At 40.6% G+C, this 17,110-nt stretch overlaps 1 protein-coding gene across 2 annotated transcripts in view; it reads left to right on the forward strand.

Moving 5' to 3' along the window:
- dgkq (diacylglycerol kinase theta) overlaps positions 1-17,110 on the forward strand; it is a 104,444-nt gene that overhangs the window by 35,311 nt on the left and 52,023 nt on the right. For both annotated transcript variants that reach the window (XM_062971549.1, XM_062971550.1), the window contains 3 exons: positions 11,568-11,667; positions 13,031-13,113; positions 13,752-13,877. In XM_062971549.1, the coding sequence (XP_062827619.1) occupies positions 11,568-11,667; positions 13,031-13,113; positions 13,752-13,877 (309 nt within the window). The remainder of the gene's footprint in view (positions 1-11,567; positions 11,668-13,030; positions 13,114-13,751; positions 13,878-17,110) is intronic.

Genomic DNA, 17,110 nt, shown 5'->3' on the forward strand with positions numbered 1-17,110 from the left:
TTACGTGCAGTTCTAAATCTGGTTAAGGTGTTAGGAATTTAAGCTATAGCAACCCCTCACTACACACACCATAATCGCTTTACTCTGTGAGGATATCAGAAGTTTCCATTTCATTATTATTATTATTATTATTATTATTATTATTATTATTATTATTATTACTACTAGCAGGAACTTGTCATGCCATATGAAGCTGAACCCAAAATTATGGTCAGTAGAAACCAGAACTCTACTGATAACAAGTGTTAAGCAATGCGTTAGTTTTTGCAGTAATGAGAAAGCAATGGTGTTAATCCCCGTCTCTGTTTATATCACTAACACTAAAGTGTTAAAGTTGGGGGCAGTGAATAGTTTTAATGTTACTTCCCAAACATTTTTAAGACTCATCTTGGATGCATGTTTGACAATAAAAATGTAAAAACATTTTTGGGAGGAAGAGAGCAAAAAAATAACAAAGGATGAATGCATTTTTGTTGTTTATTCGTTCAGTCGCTTCAACTCTTTGTGACCTCATGGACCAGACCATGCGAGAGCTTCCTGTCAGCCGTTGCCACCCCCAGTTCCTTCAAGGTCAAGCCAGTCACCAAGGATACATCCATCCATCTTGCCCTTGGTCGGCCTCTCTTCCTTTTTCCTTCCATTTTCCCCAGCATCATGATCTTTCCCAAGCTTTCCTGTCTTCTCATTATGTGGCCAAAGTACCATATATACTCGAGTATAAGCCAACCCAAATATAAGCCGAGGCACCTAATTTTATCACAAAAACTGGGAAAACTTATTGACTCAAGTATAAGATGACGGTGGGAAATGCAGCAGCCATGGGTCAAATTCAAAAATAAAAATAGATATAAATAAAATTGCATTATTTAAGGCATCAGCAGGTTAAATGTTTTTGAATATTTATATAAAAGTGTAATTTAAGATAATAAAAGACTTTAATAAGATAAGACTGTCCAACTCTGAATACCTATATACTCAAGTATAAGCCGACCTGAATAGAAGCCGGCCAGGACCCTCATTCGAGTACAGTGTTCCCTCACTTATCGCTGGGGTTCGGTTCCAGGACCACCCGCAATAAGTGAAAATCCGAGAAGTAGGGACACTATATTTATTTTAATAGTTGTACATTATTTTAGTAGTTATACACTATTTTAAATCTTTATCAACCAATCGTGTGTTGATAAGTCGCCTCTTTCTCCTCCCATTGCCGCTTGGGCTCCTTTTCTCTCCCTTTGGTTTCTCCTTCCTCCCTTCCTTAGGCTGTAAATTGTAATTTTTTATTATCTATAATAGTCTTTTAGAGTTTATTGAAAAAACGTGAAACAGCGAATCCGCGAAAAGTGAACCACGAAGCAGTGAGGGAACACTGTATAAGCCGAGGGGAGCTTTTTCAGCCCTAAAAAAGAGCTGAAAAACTAGGCTTATACTCGAGTATATACAGTACTTCATCTTTGCTCTAATATCCTTCCCTCCAGTGAGCAGCCGGGCATTATTTCCTGGAGTATGGACTGGTTGGATCTTCTTACGGTCCAAGGCACTCTCAGGATTTTCCTCCAACACCACAGTTCAAAAGCGTCTATCTTCCTTTGCTCAGCCTTCCTTATGGTCCAGCTCTCACATCCATAGGCTGCTATGGGGAACACCATTGCTTTAACTATGCCGACCTTTGTTGCCAGTGTGATGTCTGTGCTCTTCACTATTTTATCGAGGTTGGCCTTTTCTCTCCTCCCAAGAAGTAAACGTCTTCTGATTTCCTGGCTGCAGTTTGCACGTAAAAATATAAAATCTGTTATTGCCTCCACGTTTTCTCCCTCTATTTGCCAGTTATCAATCAGCCTGGTTGCCATGATCTTGGTTTTCTTGATGTTTAACTGCAACCCAGCTTTTACACTTTCTTCTTTCACCTTGGTGATAAGGCTCCTCAGCTCCTCCTCACTTTCAGCCATCAGAGTGGTATCATCTGCATATCTAAGGTTGTTAATGTTTCTTCCAGAAATTTTAACTCCAGCCTTGGATTTGTCAAGCCCCGCACGTTGCATGATGTGTTCTGCATACAAGTTGAATAGGTAGGGTGTAGGCTTGAGCAAATTTTTCGTTAGTTCGTTAAATTCGTTTAAAATTCGTTTCATAATTACTTTTGAATTGATATTGAACCATCTGCTCACTGCCTTACAAATATTATGAATTTGAATAATAAAAGTATCTTTTTTTCGTTTGTTTCTGATGTCTTCGGATGTAGCTGTAGCCCCTCTGAGAGGAGAAGCCATGTTGGCATGCCTCTCAGCCAATCAGAGCGGAAGAGGGAGGGAGAGGCATGGCCATCGATCTGCTAGCATTTTAAAAATGCCATTGAGACGCCCCCCCCCCCCCCCCCGCGGGGACCACACCGGCTCAGTAGAAGCCTTCCGCGAAGCAGGGAGGGAGCGAAGAGAAGAGAGAAGAGACATGCCTGCCTGCGCTTGGCCTTCTCCTCGCCCTGCCTCGCCCTGGAGCCGCCGTTTGGTTTTGCTTCTTCAGCCAGGCTTAAAGGGGAATACCAAAACCAGGCTTGCCTTCCTAAACGGAATCCTTAGAGCCAGAGGATATCCCTTTAAGAGATATCTCCACTGAGGAGATCTCCCGGAAAGGATTCTGGCACCAGCTCAATTGCAACAGATTCAGTGCCATGTCATGTGAGCTGTAGTTTTACAAAGTCCCTAGCCTTCCCTGCAGAAGAGAGCCAGTATCATGCCAAACTACAACTCCCAGTTTTCTGTCAAATTGTTTTGGATTTCAACTCCTACAATTCCTAACTCCAGACATGGGCAAAGTTTCTTCTCCAGACATGCCAACAGTATTAAGTGATAAAATCTTGGGCATTTTTTCCTTTAATGCTAAAAGTTCATAGGTTGTTCAGCAACAGCCTACTGGCTGGGTTGCTATGAGTTTTCCGGGCTCTATGGCCATGTGCCAGAGGCATTCTCTCCTGACGTTTCACCCACATCTGTGGCAGACATACTCAGAGGTTTTGACGTCTGTGCGAAGCTAGGCAAGTGGGGTTTATATCTGTGGAAGGTCCAGGGTGGGAGAAAGAACTCTTGTCTGTGGGAGGCAAGTGTGAATGTTGCAATTGGTCACCTTGATTAGCATTGAATAGCCTTGCAGCTTCAAAGCCTGGCTGCTTCCTACCTGGGGGAATCCTTTGTTGGGAGGTATTAGCTGGCCCTGATTGTTTCCTGTCTGGAATTCCCATTTTCTGGGTGTTGTTCTTTTACTGTCCTGATTTTAGCTTTTCTGTAGCTAAAAATGCATATAAAATTGATTCTATAGGGAGGATAAATGATTGGATTTCAACTCCTACAGCTTAGCTTTCTCTGCCAATAATGGTACCATACCAAACTAAAGCTCCCAAGATTCTGTAGCAGTGAGCCATCTTGGATATTGTAAGGGATTTATTATTATTATTATTATTATTATTATTATTATTATTATTATTATTATTAGACCTTGCTCCCAAGAAGGTGCCTTCGCTGTGGCTCCCAACTTATCTATCTACCTTTCCACATATTCTCCACATTGTGTGTATGTGTATGTATATTATATATACATGAGCCCCGATGGCGAAGTGTGTTAAAGCACTGAGCTGCTGAACTTGCAGACCGAAAGGTCCCAGGTTCAAATCCCGGGAGCAGAGTGAGTGCCCGCTGTTAGCTCCAGCTTCTGCCAACCTAGCAGCTTGAAAACATGCCAATGTGAGTAGATCAATAGGTACCGCTCTGGCGGGAAGGTAATGGCACTCCATGTAGTCATGCCGGCCACATGACCTTGGAGGTGTCTATGGACAACACTGGCTCTTGGGCTTAGAAATGGAGATGAGCACCAACCCCCAGAGTCAGACATGACTGAACTTAACGTCAAGTGATACCTTTACCTTTACCTATATACACACACACACACATATGCAGGGACTATATATATATATATATATATATATATATATATATATATATACACAGTATATATCACACACACACCAATTTAACAAAGTTTCAGCCACAAAAACAAAGTTTCTGAAGTAGAACAATGACTTTCACAGTAAAGACCACCCAATTTAACAGGAAATAAGACTTTCAAACCAGGAACAAATTTCTGCAATTATTAAAAAATGGTTTATTATAAAAGTTATGAAAATTCGCCAAAAATCAGAGGATAAGGGAAACGTTCCAAATTTTGGTGAGCTATCAGTGTTAAATGTGTTCTACCACTGTACCAAGTTTTAAGAAGATCACTCAAAAAATGAGGGCGGGAGAGTCCTGTAAAATCTCCCCTCGTGCTGGTTTTTTTTGGCCACTGCGCATGCGCGTCCGCCATTAACGAATTACTTTTGAAACTAACGAATTTTCGTTAATTTCGAATTTTTGGGGGGGCAAAATTCGGAAATGACATCAGAAACGAAACGCTGGCGCCCCCTACTTTTGAAACGAGTTTAGAATCAATTTTTTCATGGATCGCTCAAGCCTAGTAGGGTGAAAGTATACAGCCCTGCCATACTCCTTTCCCAATCTTGACCCAGTCCGTTGTTCCATGGTCTGTTCTTATTGTTGCTACTTGGTTGTTATACAGATTTCTCAGGAGACAGACAAGGTGACTTGGTACTCCCATACCACTAAGAACTTGCCACAATTTATTATGATCCATGCAGTCAAAGGCTTTAGAATAGTCAATAAAACAGAAATAGATATTTTTCTGAAACTCCCTAGCTTCCTCCATTATCCAGTGGATATTGGCAATTTGGTCTCTGATTCCTCTGCCTTTTCTAAACCCAGCTTGTACATCTGGCAACTCTCGCTCCATGTATTGCTGGAGTCTACCTTGCAGCATCTTGAGCATTACCTTACTGGCATGTGAAATATGAATGAATAGCACATGGTTAATGTGTTATTCGTTCACTTCAGCACTAACATTAATATAATATAAAACAGACAAATAATGACTAAAATGTTTGCTATTTTATATTTTCATTCTAAGCTTTGATAGGAAAAAAGTTCAAGTTTTCTGGGCATCATCTAAAGTTAGATTAAGAATAACTAACTAGAATAATGCAACAAATCTTGACTATTTTAAATATTCTCCATACTGTAATATAGAGAAAAGAGGGAGAGCATTTGGCTCAAGGCTTGCCTAGGCTCATTGTTATGATAATGATGGTTTAGCTTTATAGCAGAACCAGTCCTTACATGTGCTCCTAAAAACCATAACAGGACATTAAAAACTCATAATATGATTTTATTGTTTGATCTCCAGACCTCAAAGCTGGAGTGAAGGTTGTCAAAAAAAAAAAAGAAAATAGGAAGAAGGGAAATAAGAGGAAATAGTAATAACTGCTGTGGTTGGAAGTACTGTAAACTGATTGTTAATGACCTCGGGGTGGGGGGTGGGTGGGCAGGTAAAACCCCAGTATTGAATGTTCCATGTGTATATATTTGATGCAATAAGGGCTCTTGGTTAACTTTAAAAGGATTGCATCATTTTCAAATTGATTTCAGGGGCTCACATACAGAGAGTATTCTAGAAAATTGTTTCAATAATAAATGAGGAGCAAACATTATATAGCTTTGCCATGGTGATGTGTGCCATCACTGCAGAGAATCAATGCAGATACATGCTCATGGTGCCCATTAAGAATAGGAATAATTGAGGATTTTATGTAGTGAGCTAGTATGCGCCATTCCTGTTTCCTTAATATCTTCTGTGGGGAAGGGAGAAGTGAGAGGGACAGGATGCTGCTTGATAGAGTAATTAAAACTGTAGTTCTTCCTCTCCCCATTTCTGAAGTAGAAAATATACATATACAAGCTCACAAGCTATTACGTTTGTTGTCTTAGAAACCATTTTCTTCATTTACTTATGGGGAGGAAAGAGCAGTGACACAATTGTATGATTTTTTTTAATTGAGCAAAAGGAAATAACTCAGTAGAAACTGCGTCATTTGATAGCTTAAAGAAGGGGATTGTGTCTTTTGCAATGGCTTGTGAAAGAGAGAAAGTTTTTATGCTTGGGTTACCAGGTCAGAAGTAGCTGGCAGTAGCCCAACCTTATCTTTAATGGTAGAATTATGCTATCTAAAATTGGAACACTGAATTTCTTTCTCTTCAACAATTTATCTTTTTTAAAGAGTGTTAATTGTGTCTGGTTGATGGAGTGTGCAGGCATAAGTTGCCTTTCTGAGGTTCAGATTTGCAGATCTTGATGGTGTGTGCTCTGAATTTCATTTCAAATATCTGTGCTAGATCAATCATATCCTATAAAGGGAGATGGCTTTTTTGCTTGGAATGCATGGAGATTTTCTAATTCTTTTCTGTATTTTGTTTACATTAATAGGGCATTGCTGTTATTTACACTGTAAAATATCAACACATGCATGCATTTTATCAGGGCCATTGCTGTGCATTAGCAAGCATAGCCTTTTCAGAACAGCTTAGTTGAGTATATACAGTAGAGTCTCGCTTATCCAACCTTCCCTGGATGAGTCTCGCTTATCCAACCACTGTTGAACAATTCTTAGAGTCAGGAAATTCTTATTTATTTATTTCATTTATATACTGCTTTTCTCACCCCTGTAGGGACTCAAAGCAGTTTACATCAAATAAAAGGCAAAAATTCAATGCCTCACATACAATAAAAACAGTATATCACACATTTAAAACAATAACATATAGCTATAAATTAAACAATAAAAACTACAAACCATCAAATGTAAAACATAAAACATTTTAACATTGCACTCATCTCAAGGTTGTCAGTAAATGAATTCCTTTTATCAAAACAACCAAATAAAGGCCACAGTAGTAAAGCTCTTGTAAACAACAGTGATGTCCCAATGTTCAGGTGGAATCTCCCTTACTGTCATTTGAACCCATTAGTCTATGTCAAAGAGTGCTCATGTCTCATCAAACGGAAACTACCAGGATTCCATAGTACAGTATCGAGCATTTAAATTTGACAGTATAGATGCAGCCTTTTTTTTTTCCTAAACATGGTTTTCCTTCCACTGTTTGCTATCTGAGGACTAACATTAGGAATATATTTCTTAGAAAATCCACAAGGTAGTGGCTATCCCTTGTCTAGCAGCAAAATATTGCATAAGTTATGATAACTCTGCTGTGTGAAGAGCCCCTATGCTTTGTACTGGCACCAACAGTATTTATTTATTTATGTATACATAAATACCAACAGTATTTATGTATTTATTTCAGAAATTTATATCCTGTTTTTCTCAAGGAGTCTCACAATCAGCATCATTAGATTCTAGAAAACATAATGTTTAAACAATTACAATTAAAACAAATTAAACATTAATTAAAAACATCAATTTAAACATTTGTTTAAAAAGCGCAATTCAAGTCATGATCCAGGGCTGTCCATTATCAGTCATACATTTTTTTTTTGTTATTGCTTCATTTGCTACTCAAATGCCTGGCCCCACAACCAAGTTTTCAGTTTTTTGCAAAAGGACAGGAGGGAGGGAGCCAACCTGATTTCACTAGGGAGGGAGATCCACAGATGGGGGGCCACCAATGAGAAGGCCCTGTCTCTCATCCCCACCAATTGTGCTTGTGAAGGTGGTGGAATTGAGAGCAAGGCGTACCCCGACGATCTTAAACTGCAAGGGAGATAATAGCAGGAGATACGTTCGGACAAGTAAGCTGGGCTGGAACCGTTAAGAGCTTTATAGACTAAATCCAGCACTTTAATTGTGCTCGGTAGCAGACCGACAGCCAGTGGAGCTGACATAACAGAGGGGTGGTATGCTCCCTGTACGCCGCTCTGGTGAGCAATCTAGCTGCTGCCCGTTGGACTAGTTGAAGCTTTCAAACAGTCTTCAAAGGCAACCCCACGTAGAGTGTGTTGCAGTAGTGAATTCAAGATATAACAAGAGTGTGGACCACTGTGGCCAAGTCAGGCTTCCCAAGATACAGGTGCAACTGGTGCACAAGTTTTAATTGTGCAAAAGCTTCCCTAGCCACTCATGAGACCTGGGGCTCCATACTCAACAATGAATCTAGGATCACTCCCAATCTGCAAACCTGTGCCTTCAAGGGGAGTGTAACCCTATCCAGCACATGCTGTAACCCTATTTTCTGTTCAGCCTTATGACTGACCAGGAGGACTTCTGTCTTGTCTGGATTCAATTTCAGTTTGTTTGCCCTCATCCAGTCTGACATAGCTGCCAAGCACTGGTTCAGGACCTGCACAGCCTCCTTAGTAACAGGTGGAAAGGAGCAACAGAGTTGCACATTGTCTGTGTACAGATGATACTGTACTCCAAAACTCCTGATGATCTCTCCCCATGGCTTTATGTAGATGTTAAACAACATGGGGGACAGCACTGAACCCTGCGGGACCCCCACAAGCCAATGGTTGTGGGGCCAAGCAAGTATCCCCCAGCAATACTTTCTTTGACTGACCCTCCAGGAATGACCGGAGCCACTGCAGAACAGTACCTCTGAGCCCCATTCCCACCAGGCGTCCCAGAAGGATACCATGGTCAATGGTATCGAAGGCTGCTGAGAGGTCCAGCAGAAGCAAAAGGGACCCCCCCCCCCCGGTCCAGTTCCTGGCGTAGATAATCTACTAAGGCGACCACGGCTGTTTTACTTCCATGTCCCGGCCTAAAACCAGACTGTGCCGGATCTAGAAAATCAGTGTCTACCAAGAATCCCTGGTGTTGTGAGGCAACCACATGTTCCATGACTTTGCCCAAATAGGGGAGATTGGAAACTGGCTGAAAGTTGACTAATTGAGTGGGGTCCAGTGATGGTTTCTTCAACAGTGGTTTTATCACACCATCCTTTTGGCTGGCTGGAATCTTGCCTTCCCGAAGGGATGCATTAACCATCACCTTCATCCACTCTGCCAAACCCCCTCTGGCTTCCTTTAGCAGCCAAGATGGGCAGGGGTCTAGGATGCATGTGGTTGGTCTCGCCTCCCCAAGGATCTTGTCCACATCCTCGAGCTCCACCAATTGAAATGAATCCATCAAAACTGGACAAGCAGTACCTGGTGTGTTTGCAAAATAAGTTCTGCCACTCCCTCTCATATCAGTCAACTGTTTATATTATGTTCATAAGCATTTGATTTCATTTGCCTACACTTGTTTATATGCTCTCACCCATAATCCTGACTCTACTGGGCTTTGTGCCACCATAGTAGTTTGTTACCACTCTTGCTGTTTCTCTGGGCTGTGCATAACCAGTGGCTATGCCGACTAGGTGAATTCTAGAAGTTGTAGTCCAAAAAACCCCTTTCCCCTTCATCTGAAAAGTAGTATGCTGACAGTCCTTTCAATACTACATAATTGATGCATTAATAATGAACATCTTGCCTTCAGAAGTGAAGATGCATTTGTGCTCATTGAAGTTGTCTTGATCTGACTGTATATCAGTGAATTGATTGACACTTAATATATAGTTGTAGGTAAAGCAATGAATAGCAGGCTTAGAGGTACAGTACCATACAGCCAAGAGTGATATCTTTTAGGATCACTTAAGGTCATCTTGATCACAACACAGTCAAAAGCTGCATTGGTACTGTGTGATAGTAGTTAGAATAGTAGACTGAGACTACAGACACCAAACATCAAATTTTGTCTCAGCCATAAAACTCCTCGGGTGATCTTTGGTTAGTCATTTTCTTTTTTAGATCCTCCTGTTCACAGGGGATTTTCAGAATAAAAATGTATATGGTGGAACCATTCATAATACCATGAGTTGCTTGGAGAAAAGGAAACATGTAACAAATAATTTTGCTTCTTTCAAATACACATCTACTAATACTCATAAAGCCATCAGTGAATTTCCTATGACCAGAGTGTCAAATTCATTTTCAATGAGGGCCACATCAGCCTCATGTTTGCCTTCAAAGGGGTGTTTGTAATTATAAGACTATATAAATGTAACTATGGTGCCCTGGCATTGAAAGCCTCACGGGCCACATAAAATGATGTGATGGACCAGATTCAGGGCATAAGTCTTGCATTTGACACTTGTGGACTATGGTGTACCCACATATGATAGCTGTGGGAGGCAATCTCATTTTAGAAAGTTTTGGTTAAGAATGTTGTATATACAGTGGGCTCTTGGCATCCATGGTGAATTGGTTCCAGGAACACATGCCCATTGTGGATATCCAAAAACACAAGTATTCAAGCCCTTGTTTAAAATGGCACTAACCAGTCACCTGCTTCCACCTTTGGGCAGCTTCGGCAAGCAACCAGCCAGGACCGCTGCTGCTGACAGTGTACCTGTTGAACAGTGGTTCTCAGCCTGTGGGTCCCCAGATGTTTTTGCTTTAACTCCCAGTAATCCTGACAGCTGGTAAACTGGCTGAAATTTCTGGGAGTTGTAGGCCAAAACACCTGGGGACCCACAGGTTGAGAACCACTGCTATAGAAGATGCTCAATACTCTTCAATTGGAAGTGGCTTGTTTGTTCACTGATCATAGGGTGACAAGCAGCTTCTCTGGTGATATAGCATGTGGCAGCAGCAGCGCTTTATGGTGGGATGCATCTATCGATCATGAGCCCATGAGTATAGCAAGCTCAGAAGATCATTTAAATGGACACACAATTCTGGGTGCTTAAAGTGCATTACATACATTCTCACAGCAGCCTTGGTCATCCCCTCTTTTACATTATGCCACTTGGGCAGTGATTTTATGAGCATGGATTGTCTCGTCTCATAGAGTTTTTTTTAAAGTTTCAGTTGCTTTATAAACATTAACATTAAATGTCAATAACAATAAGCAGTACAGTAACCCATCTTTCATCTTGTTGCATAGAAGCTGAGAATGAAAGACCTGTATTTGTATTAGTAGGGATGGGAATCTGTGGGCCTAGAGCAGAAGTGGGCAACTGTTGGAGGCTCAGGGATTGCATAAATCTCCAAGGAGACCTTTAAAAGCTGCATCCCTCTTCTGAAAATAAACAACAACCAATGTTCATCCTCAAATTATCCCAAATGGCTTCTGTGTATGGGGGCCTATTTGCCATATTTTAGGTAACTTAGATGCATTTTAAAAAGGATTTGTTTCAAATGCCTTTCCTGGCCTGGCCAGGCCAGGCTGGAGGGAGGGGGAGGGAGGTCATGGGGGAAATTCTGCTGTAGCTCTACAAGGTGTGAGGTTGATTATGGGGTTACAAATAGGGCATGTTTGAGCCCCTAGACCACAAAAACAGTTCTGCGGGCTGATGGAGTCAGCCATGGCTACTGATAAGGGTAATGTGATTGGAAGAAAGAAAGGGAGGAAATGTAATTATCTAACCCTAAAATGCCAGAACCCATCAGATCTTGGAAGCTAAACAAGCTCAACATATTATTTTGAATAAGGGGCACTCAACTGCACCATATAATCTGCTGGGAAAGCTGTACATCTGAAATATATGTTTTAGCTCTATTTGTGTGTTGCATGTGGATGATTAAATGAGAATGAGACCACTTTCCTTTTTATTTCCTAATTAAATGTATGCTGCACCTATAGATTTTCAGGATTTAACATACATTGAAACTATTTTTCTAACCCTGTGCAGGTCCCAGTTGCACATTGCTTAGGACCTCCAGGACATTATAAGAGAAAATTCTGTGCTGTGTGTAGGAAGCCATTAGAATCTCTGGCATTTCGCTGTGAAGGTAAGGCAGAGTGATAATTGGTTGTATTCCTATACGTATAACTTAATTCTGATTTTAAGTGGATGTCATACTGGTGCTGGTGTGAATTTGGGGGACAGTTCTAGTATCATGGGAAGATTATTGTATTGACAGAAGGGGTTGCTGTGAGGTAAAAGGAAGTCTCTTGATGAAATTATATGTCGTCTTATCACTCCCCCAGCATTATCAGTGTTTCCTGATCAAACGCTTGTTATTTGTGAGTTTCAGTGGTTTTAGAGGTTACTCTCAAGATAAAATTCTAATATAGTTTCACATAGATGTGACTTATGCTGAGCCTAGCCATTGTTTAAAAACCTATCAGCACATGGTTTTTGACTGATAGTGGCTCTTCCAGAATCATTTCCAAAAGTCTTTCTCTGAAATCTAGAACTTGCATCTTCTGTTGCAAGGCATGTGCTCATCCTTTCCTATCTGATGGGTTTGGGGAACAGTGCCTCCATGAAAGTAAAGAACTACAAATAAAGTTATTATTTTTACCTCTCCAGAAATCTCTTTCAGCACAACCATTACGGTCAACTTCTGCTGAAGTTGTACACAGAATTGTATTGAAGAGCCTAGAGATTCTTAGATAGGTGTTCTCTCTCAAAATGATGAGGTCCTCAAATTCAGGACTTCTTAATCTTTTCTAACATTCTGCCCAATAATTTTTATATGATTTCGGGTATGTAGGTACATATAATTGGTATAAAAATAAAACATTTACTGAAAATAATCCAGTATTTGCAAGGCCTGCTGAACAGACTGATTTTCCATTTTATGAAGTACATCTGAAACATTTCCTTCAGAGTCCACCATAAGCACTGCATGTTGTTGCTAACAGATTTGTGTACATGGGTGGCATTCAAAAACCATTTATATGATACTGTACATACAGTGTTCCCTCGCTACTTCGCAGTTCACTTCTCGCTCCCTCGCTGTTTCGCGGGTTTTTAATAAACACTAAAATAATAGTATAAATCATAAAATAATACTATAAATCCCTTATAAATCCCTCTTTCTACTTCCTTCCTAAGGAGAAGCCTAAGGAAGGGAAAGAAAAGGAGGCTGAAGCTTTGTTTTCACCTCACAAGGCAGCGGCAGGAGCACGCATGTGCGTGCTTGAGAGGCAAGGAGGGGATAGCACAAATATAGTGTCCCTACTTTGCGAATTTTCTCTTATTGCAGGTGTTCCTGGAACGTAACCCCTGCAATAAGTGAGGTAACACTGTATATATAATATATATTTAGCAAGGCTTTCTCATAATAAAGCATGAATCAAGAGATATAGCGATAAAACCCCATGCAAAATAAGTGAAGTGAGTCCTCCTTTTTATTTTACTTTTAGTGTGTGAGTTCCATGTACATACAGATTGTGCCCCATTTGCTTGCAGCGACTGCCGTCAGTGCCATCAAGATCATCAGGATCATGTGAGTCCAATAAGTTTTGGTTAAAGGATGTGGAGTGAATTCATTAAGATGCACTAAAACGTTTCCTTCTGAAGCTGAGATGTTAAAGTGGGTTCCTAACTACACAGTCATCTGTGGGTTGGATTTCATTGGTGCTTATGGGCTGAAGAAGGAGCTGCCATTATTCCAGCTGGAGCTTTGATTGGGTTTGCTCTTTTACCCCATCCCCATGTAAGGGAAGGTTCAAGCATTCATTGCTGTACTTCAGGAGGTTTGCTGGATTTCCATAGTAGGGAGGCGATGTTTTTTATCCTCTGCCTTTTTCATCATGGGGAAAAGGAGCTCAGCTTATTTGGAAATACCATCTGAAAGAACGAGCTGAGCTCATTATTCCCCATCCCATTTGCCTATTCAGTAGTGGATAGAAATCTCGCAACTGGAGTCAGAACTCGTGGGAGAATCCTCCACCCAAACCACTCTGGGATGGCTTAGGGATATCTCTGGGCTTATTCTGAGGCTTAGCACATTCAAAGCTGCTAACATTTTTTTAATTTTTAGACACATACACACACATGATATATATTTATATTCACCAATATGTGATGTTCAACCTGGGAGTGCATTTTTGAAGGAATTGATTTATTTGTGCTCCTTGACAGGATACGTACCATCATCACTGGAGAGAGGGAAATCTTCCCTCAGGTGCACGTTGCAAAGTCTGCAAGAAAACATGTGGCTCTTCGGAGATGCTGTCGGGTATGAGATGTGAATGGTGTGGTGTCCTGGTATGTACAAATGTTGTAAGCAACTTTACACTCTTGGTTTATGGTACTCATCAGGATCCTCAAGATGATGTATAATAGAGATAGCTGGAAGAACATAAGGATATATGCAACAAAATACTGAAATACATTGTAACATGACGTTTAGTCTTGAGTATATCAGATTATGTTTCCTTTGATTAACGGAAGGTCTGCAAGGTCTCCAGCAAATATATTTTGCAGTTTAATAAAATAAGATGACTGGATGGAGGTGGCTAGGAGTTGACCCCCTGTCTGAAAGGGGTATGTTTAGTCATTTAGCTCTGTTTCTTTCCTGTATTTTCACATATAATAAACAATAGATAAAATATTTGCTTTTGATTATGTTTAGGACCCAAATAGAAACAGTAATAACAGGTTTGTCTCTTTATGCATGCATTTATCCCAATGGTGTATAAAACATGCAAGTTCAGGGGGTTTGCTTTTAAAAGAAAAAGAGGTATATCAGTGGTGTGTGTGCTGAGGTTAGAATCTATACTACACTCTCTATCACTTTTCCTCTAGTTGGACATATTTCCAGAGTTTGAGCCTAATATATTTAAGCATCAGTATTAAATATACACGTGCCTGTCCTCTATGAATTTAAGAACAGGCTTTGGTGAGCATATATTCTAGCAAAGCCAGAAATTATCAAGGAAAAAGGTCTTTGTCCTCTAGACACACAGGAGATTTGAGGACATGTTAGGAAATTATATTTTGCAAAGCAGCAGTAGCAGAGTGCTGGCAACCAGAAGTTCTGCTTCCACAACTCTCATGTTATGTTTGCTACTGATTAAATTTTATTAGTTGAAGGAGTGTTTGCTTAAGCCGTTTTAAAAAGACGATTAATGGATTTATACAGAGAGATGAACGGTCTTAATAACTGTACTTTGTACTTTAAAAAAAATTAGAAGGAAAACCAGTTTGCAGCTTCTAACGAAGTGGTAAACTAGAATGTCTGAAGTGCAGTATAGATAGTACAATAGTTTAATCCAACTAGTACACTTAACTCCTTTATACAACCATCTTTTCACATTTGCTGGTGGTATGTGGATGCTCAGGCTGATGGAAGAAGTGAGATCGTGGAAGGGGAAGAGGAGACAGCCAGGGGACTTGAGAGGGTGGGCTGGTGGCAGTAGTGGTAGGAGGGCAAGGGAAGTGACTGTGGCAGCTCTTACAGTGGTGACTTCTGGGCCTTATGGGGCCTTATATCTCACCACATGTTAAGCCTAGATGTGCTGAGATACTTCCGCTCCATCTGTCCAGCTCAGAGACCTGTGCACCACCCACTTGGCCCTCTTCCCATCCTCTTCCTACCAGAGTAAATGAGGGAACACATGTGACTGTACCTAGCCACCAGCTGGTTTGATTTCCTCCCAGAGACCAAAGTGTAACTGCTGACTAAACCTGATGTAACTGAACATAGCTCAAGGTGGGCACTGGTGCTATCAAAGTTCCAATTAAAATGGTATAAGGCAGCAGTAAAGGTATTTGCAAATCCTCTGTTGATTGTGCAGCATTTGTATATGTGTATTACATACAATGGGAGGGAAACTGGGGGTAAGTATTTATGCTTTTTCTACTTTCTCAGGAGTCCTGTGCCTCTTATTCCTGCGAAAGTGAAGGGATAACTATAACAGAAAATTTCTTATTTTATACACAAGTGAGAAGTTCTTTTGTTGTCTTTAAAAAGAACGACTCCTCCGTCTTGGAATTTCTTTTGCATTAATTATAATGTGACTCACTTATCACTATGGGTTTTTTTGTACATTTTCTCTGCATTGAAAATAAATGGTCAGATTTGTGTGGGCTTTCTGAGCTTATGCAAGAATTCTGAATTTGGTGGACTCTGTCTGATGTTGTTCCTTTTGTAGAAATTAAGTAGTGCAAAAATTATGAAATACTAGCTTGGGTACCTGGCGATGCCCAGGTTATTTGAAAAGAGCCTTGTTTGTTTTTGGATGTTAGATATTCTCAGTTTAGTCATATGTCACGCTATTTCTTAGAAAAAAACTCAAGTATTTCCTGTTGTTTTATTTATGAAGGCTCCCAATGGAAAATGCATAAGGATGTAGGTGAACTACAATTCCCAAAAATCTTGGGTCAATCCTGCCCAAACTCCCCCAGTATTCACAGTTGGCCATGTTGGATCTGTGTGCCAGATTTGGTCCAGATCCATCATCAGATGGGTTCAGTGTTCTCAGAATATAGGCGAACTCTAACTCCTAAATGTCAAGGTCAATCACCCCCAAACCCCACCAGTATGCAAATTTGGCCATGTTGGGTCTGTGTGCCAAGTTAGTTCCAGGTCCATCATTGGTGTGGTTCAGAGTGGTCTTAGATTGCAGATGAACTATACATTCCAGTCCCTACAACTCCTATAAATCATGATGAATTCTCCCCAACCCCCTCCAGTCTGTTCAATAGTGGTATCTCTTGCTCATCTTGCTGGGCCACAAAAAGGATTTTCACTGTCATTATCCCCCCTTTCCATGGCTAGGCCACAGAGCTTCAGTTTTGTGTAACTCGCCAAGCCGAACTGAGTGGCAAGGAGGCAGACCTAGCCATCCCTTGCGGCCCCGCCCACACCAGTTGCTAAAGAGAGGAGACTGATTGGCTGTTGCTAGCGCTGTTGCTAAGGGGAGGAACCGTCTGCTATGACGGTTGCTAAGGGAGGAGGAGACTGATTGGCCATTGCTAAGGGGCATGGTTTTACCTGTCTCAGGTGTGACAGGTTTGTGATAGTAGGTATGTGAATACCTTAAAACACTTGTCAGTTCGAATGCTACATTGTGTCCAACTTTTGTAGCAATCAGTGAAGTCGTTTGGGAGATATGAGGTTCCCACAAACGGACATTACATTTTTATTTATATAGATTTATAAGTCTATGTGTAATAAATTTGTTTCCCAATGAATAATTTCTTCCTAATTTTTCTCACATCTGTCTTTGCTACTGTTTGGTATGAACTTTCACAAGCTATAAAAATGAACATAGATCAGATGTTGGAATTATGTAGCTTTCCACATGTTGTAGTTCTACAACTATCAGCAATCCTCAAATTGACTGTTGGGACTGCTGGGAGTTGCAATCAAGAAACATCTTGGAAGCCTGTTAGATGACCATCTCTTATGCAGATGTATAAAATTCTGAAATATATTGAGTGATTAGTTGCTTCTTGAAGTAACCTGTGCAGCTCTAACATATCCAAAATGGCAT

The sequence above is a fragment of the Anolis carolinensis genome, chromosome 2 (assembly GCF_035594765.1).
Source record: "Anolis carolinensis isolate JA03-04 chromosome 2, rAnoCar3.1.pri, whole genome shotgun sequence".
In the NCBI taxonomy this organism is placed as follows: domain Eukaryota; kingdom Metazoa; phylum Chordata; class Lepidosauria; order Squamata; family Dactyloidae; genus Anolis; species Anolis carolinensis.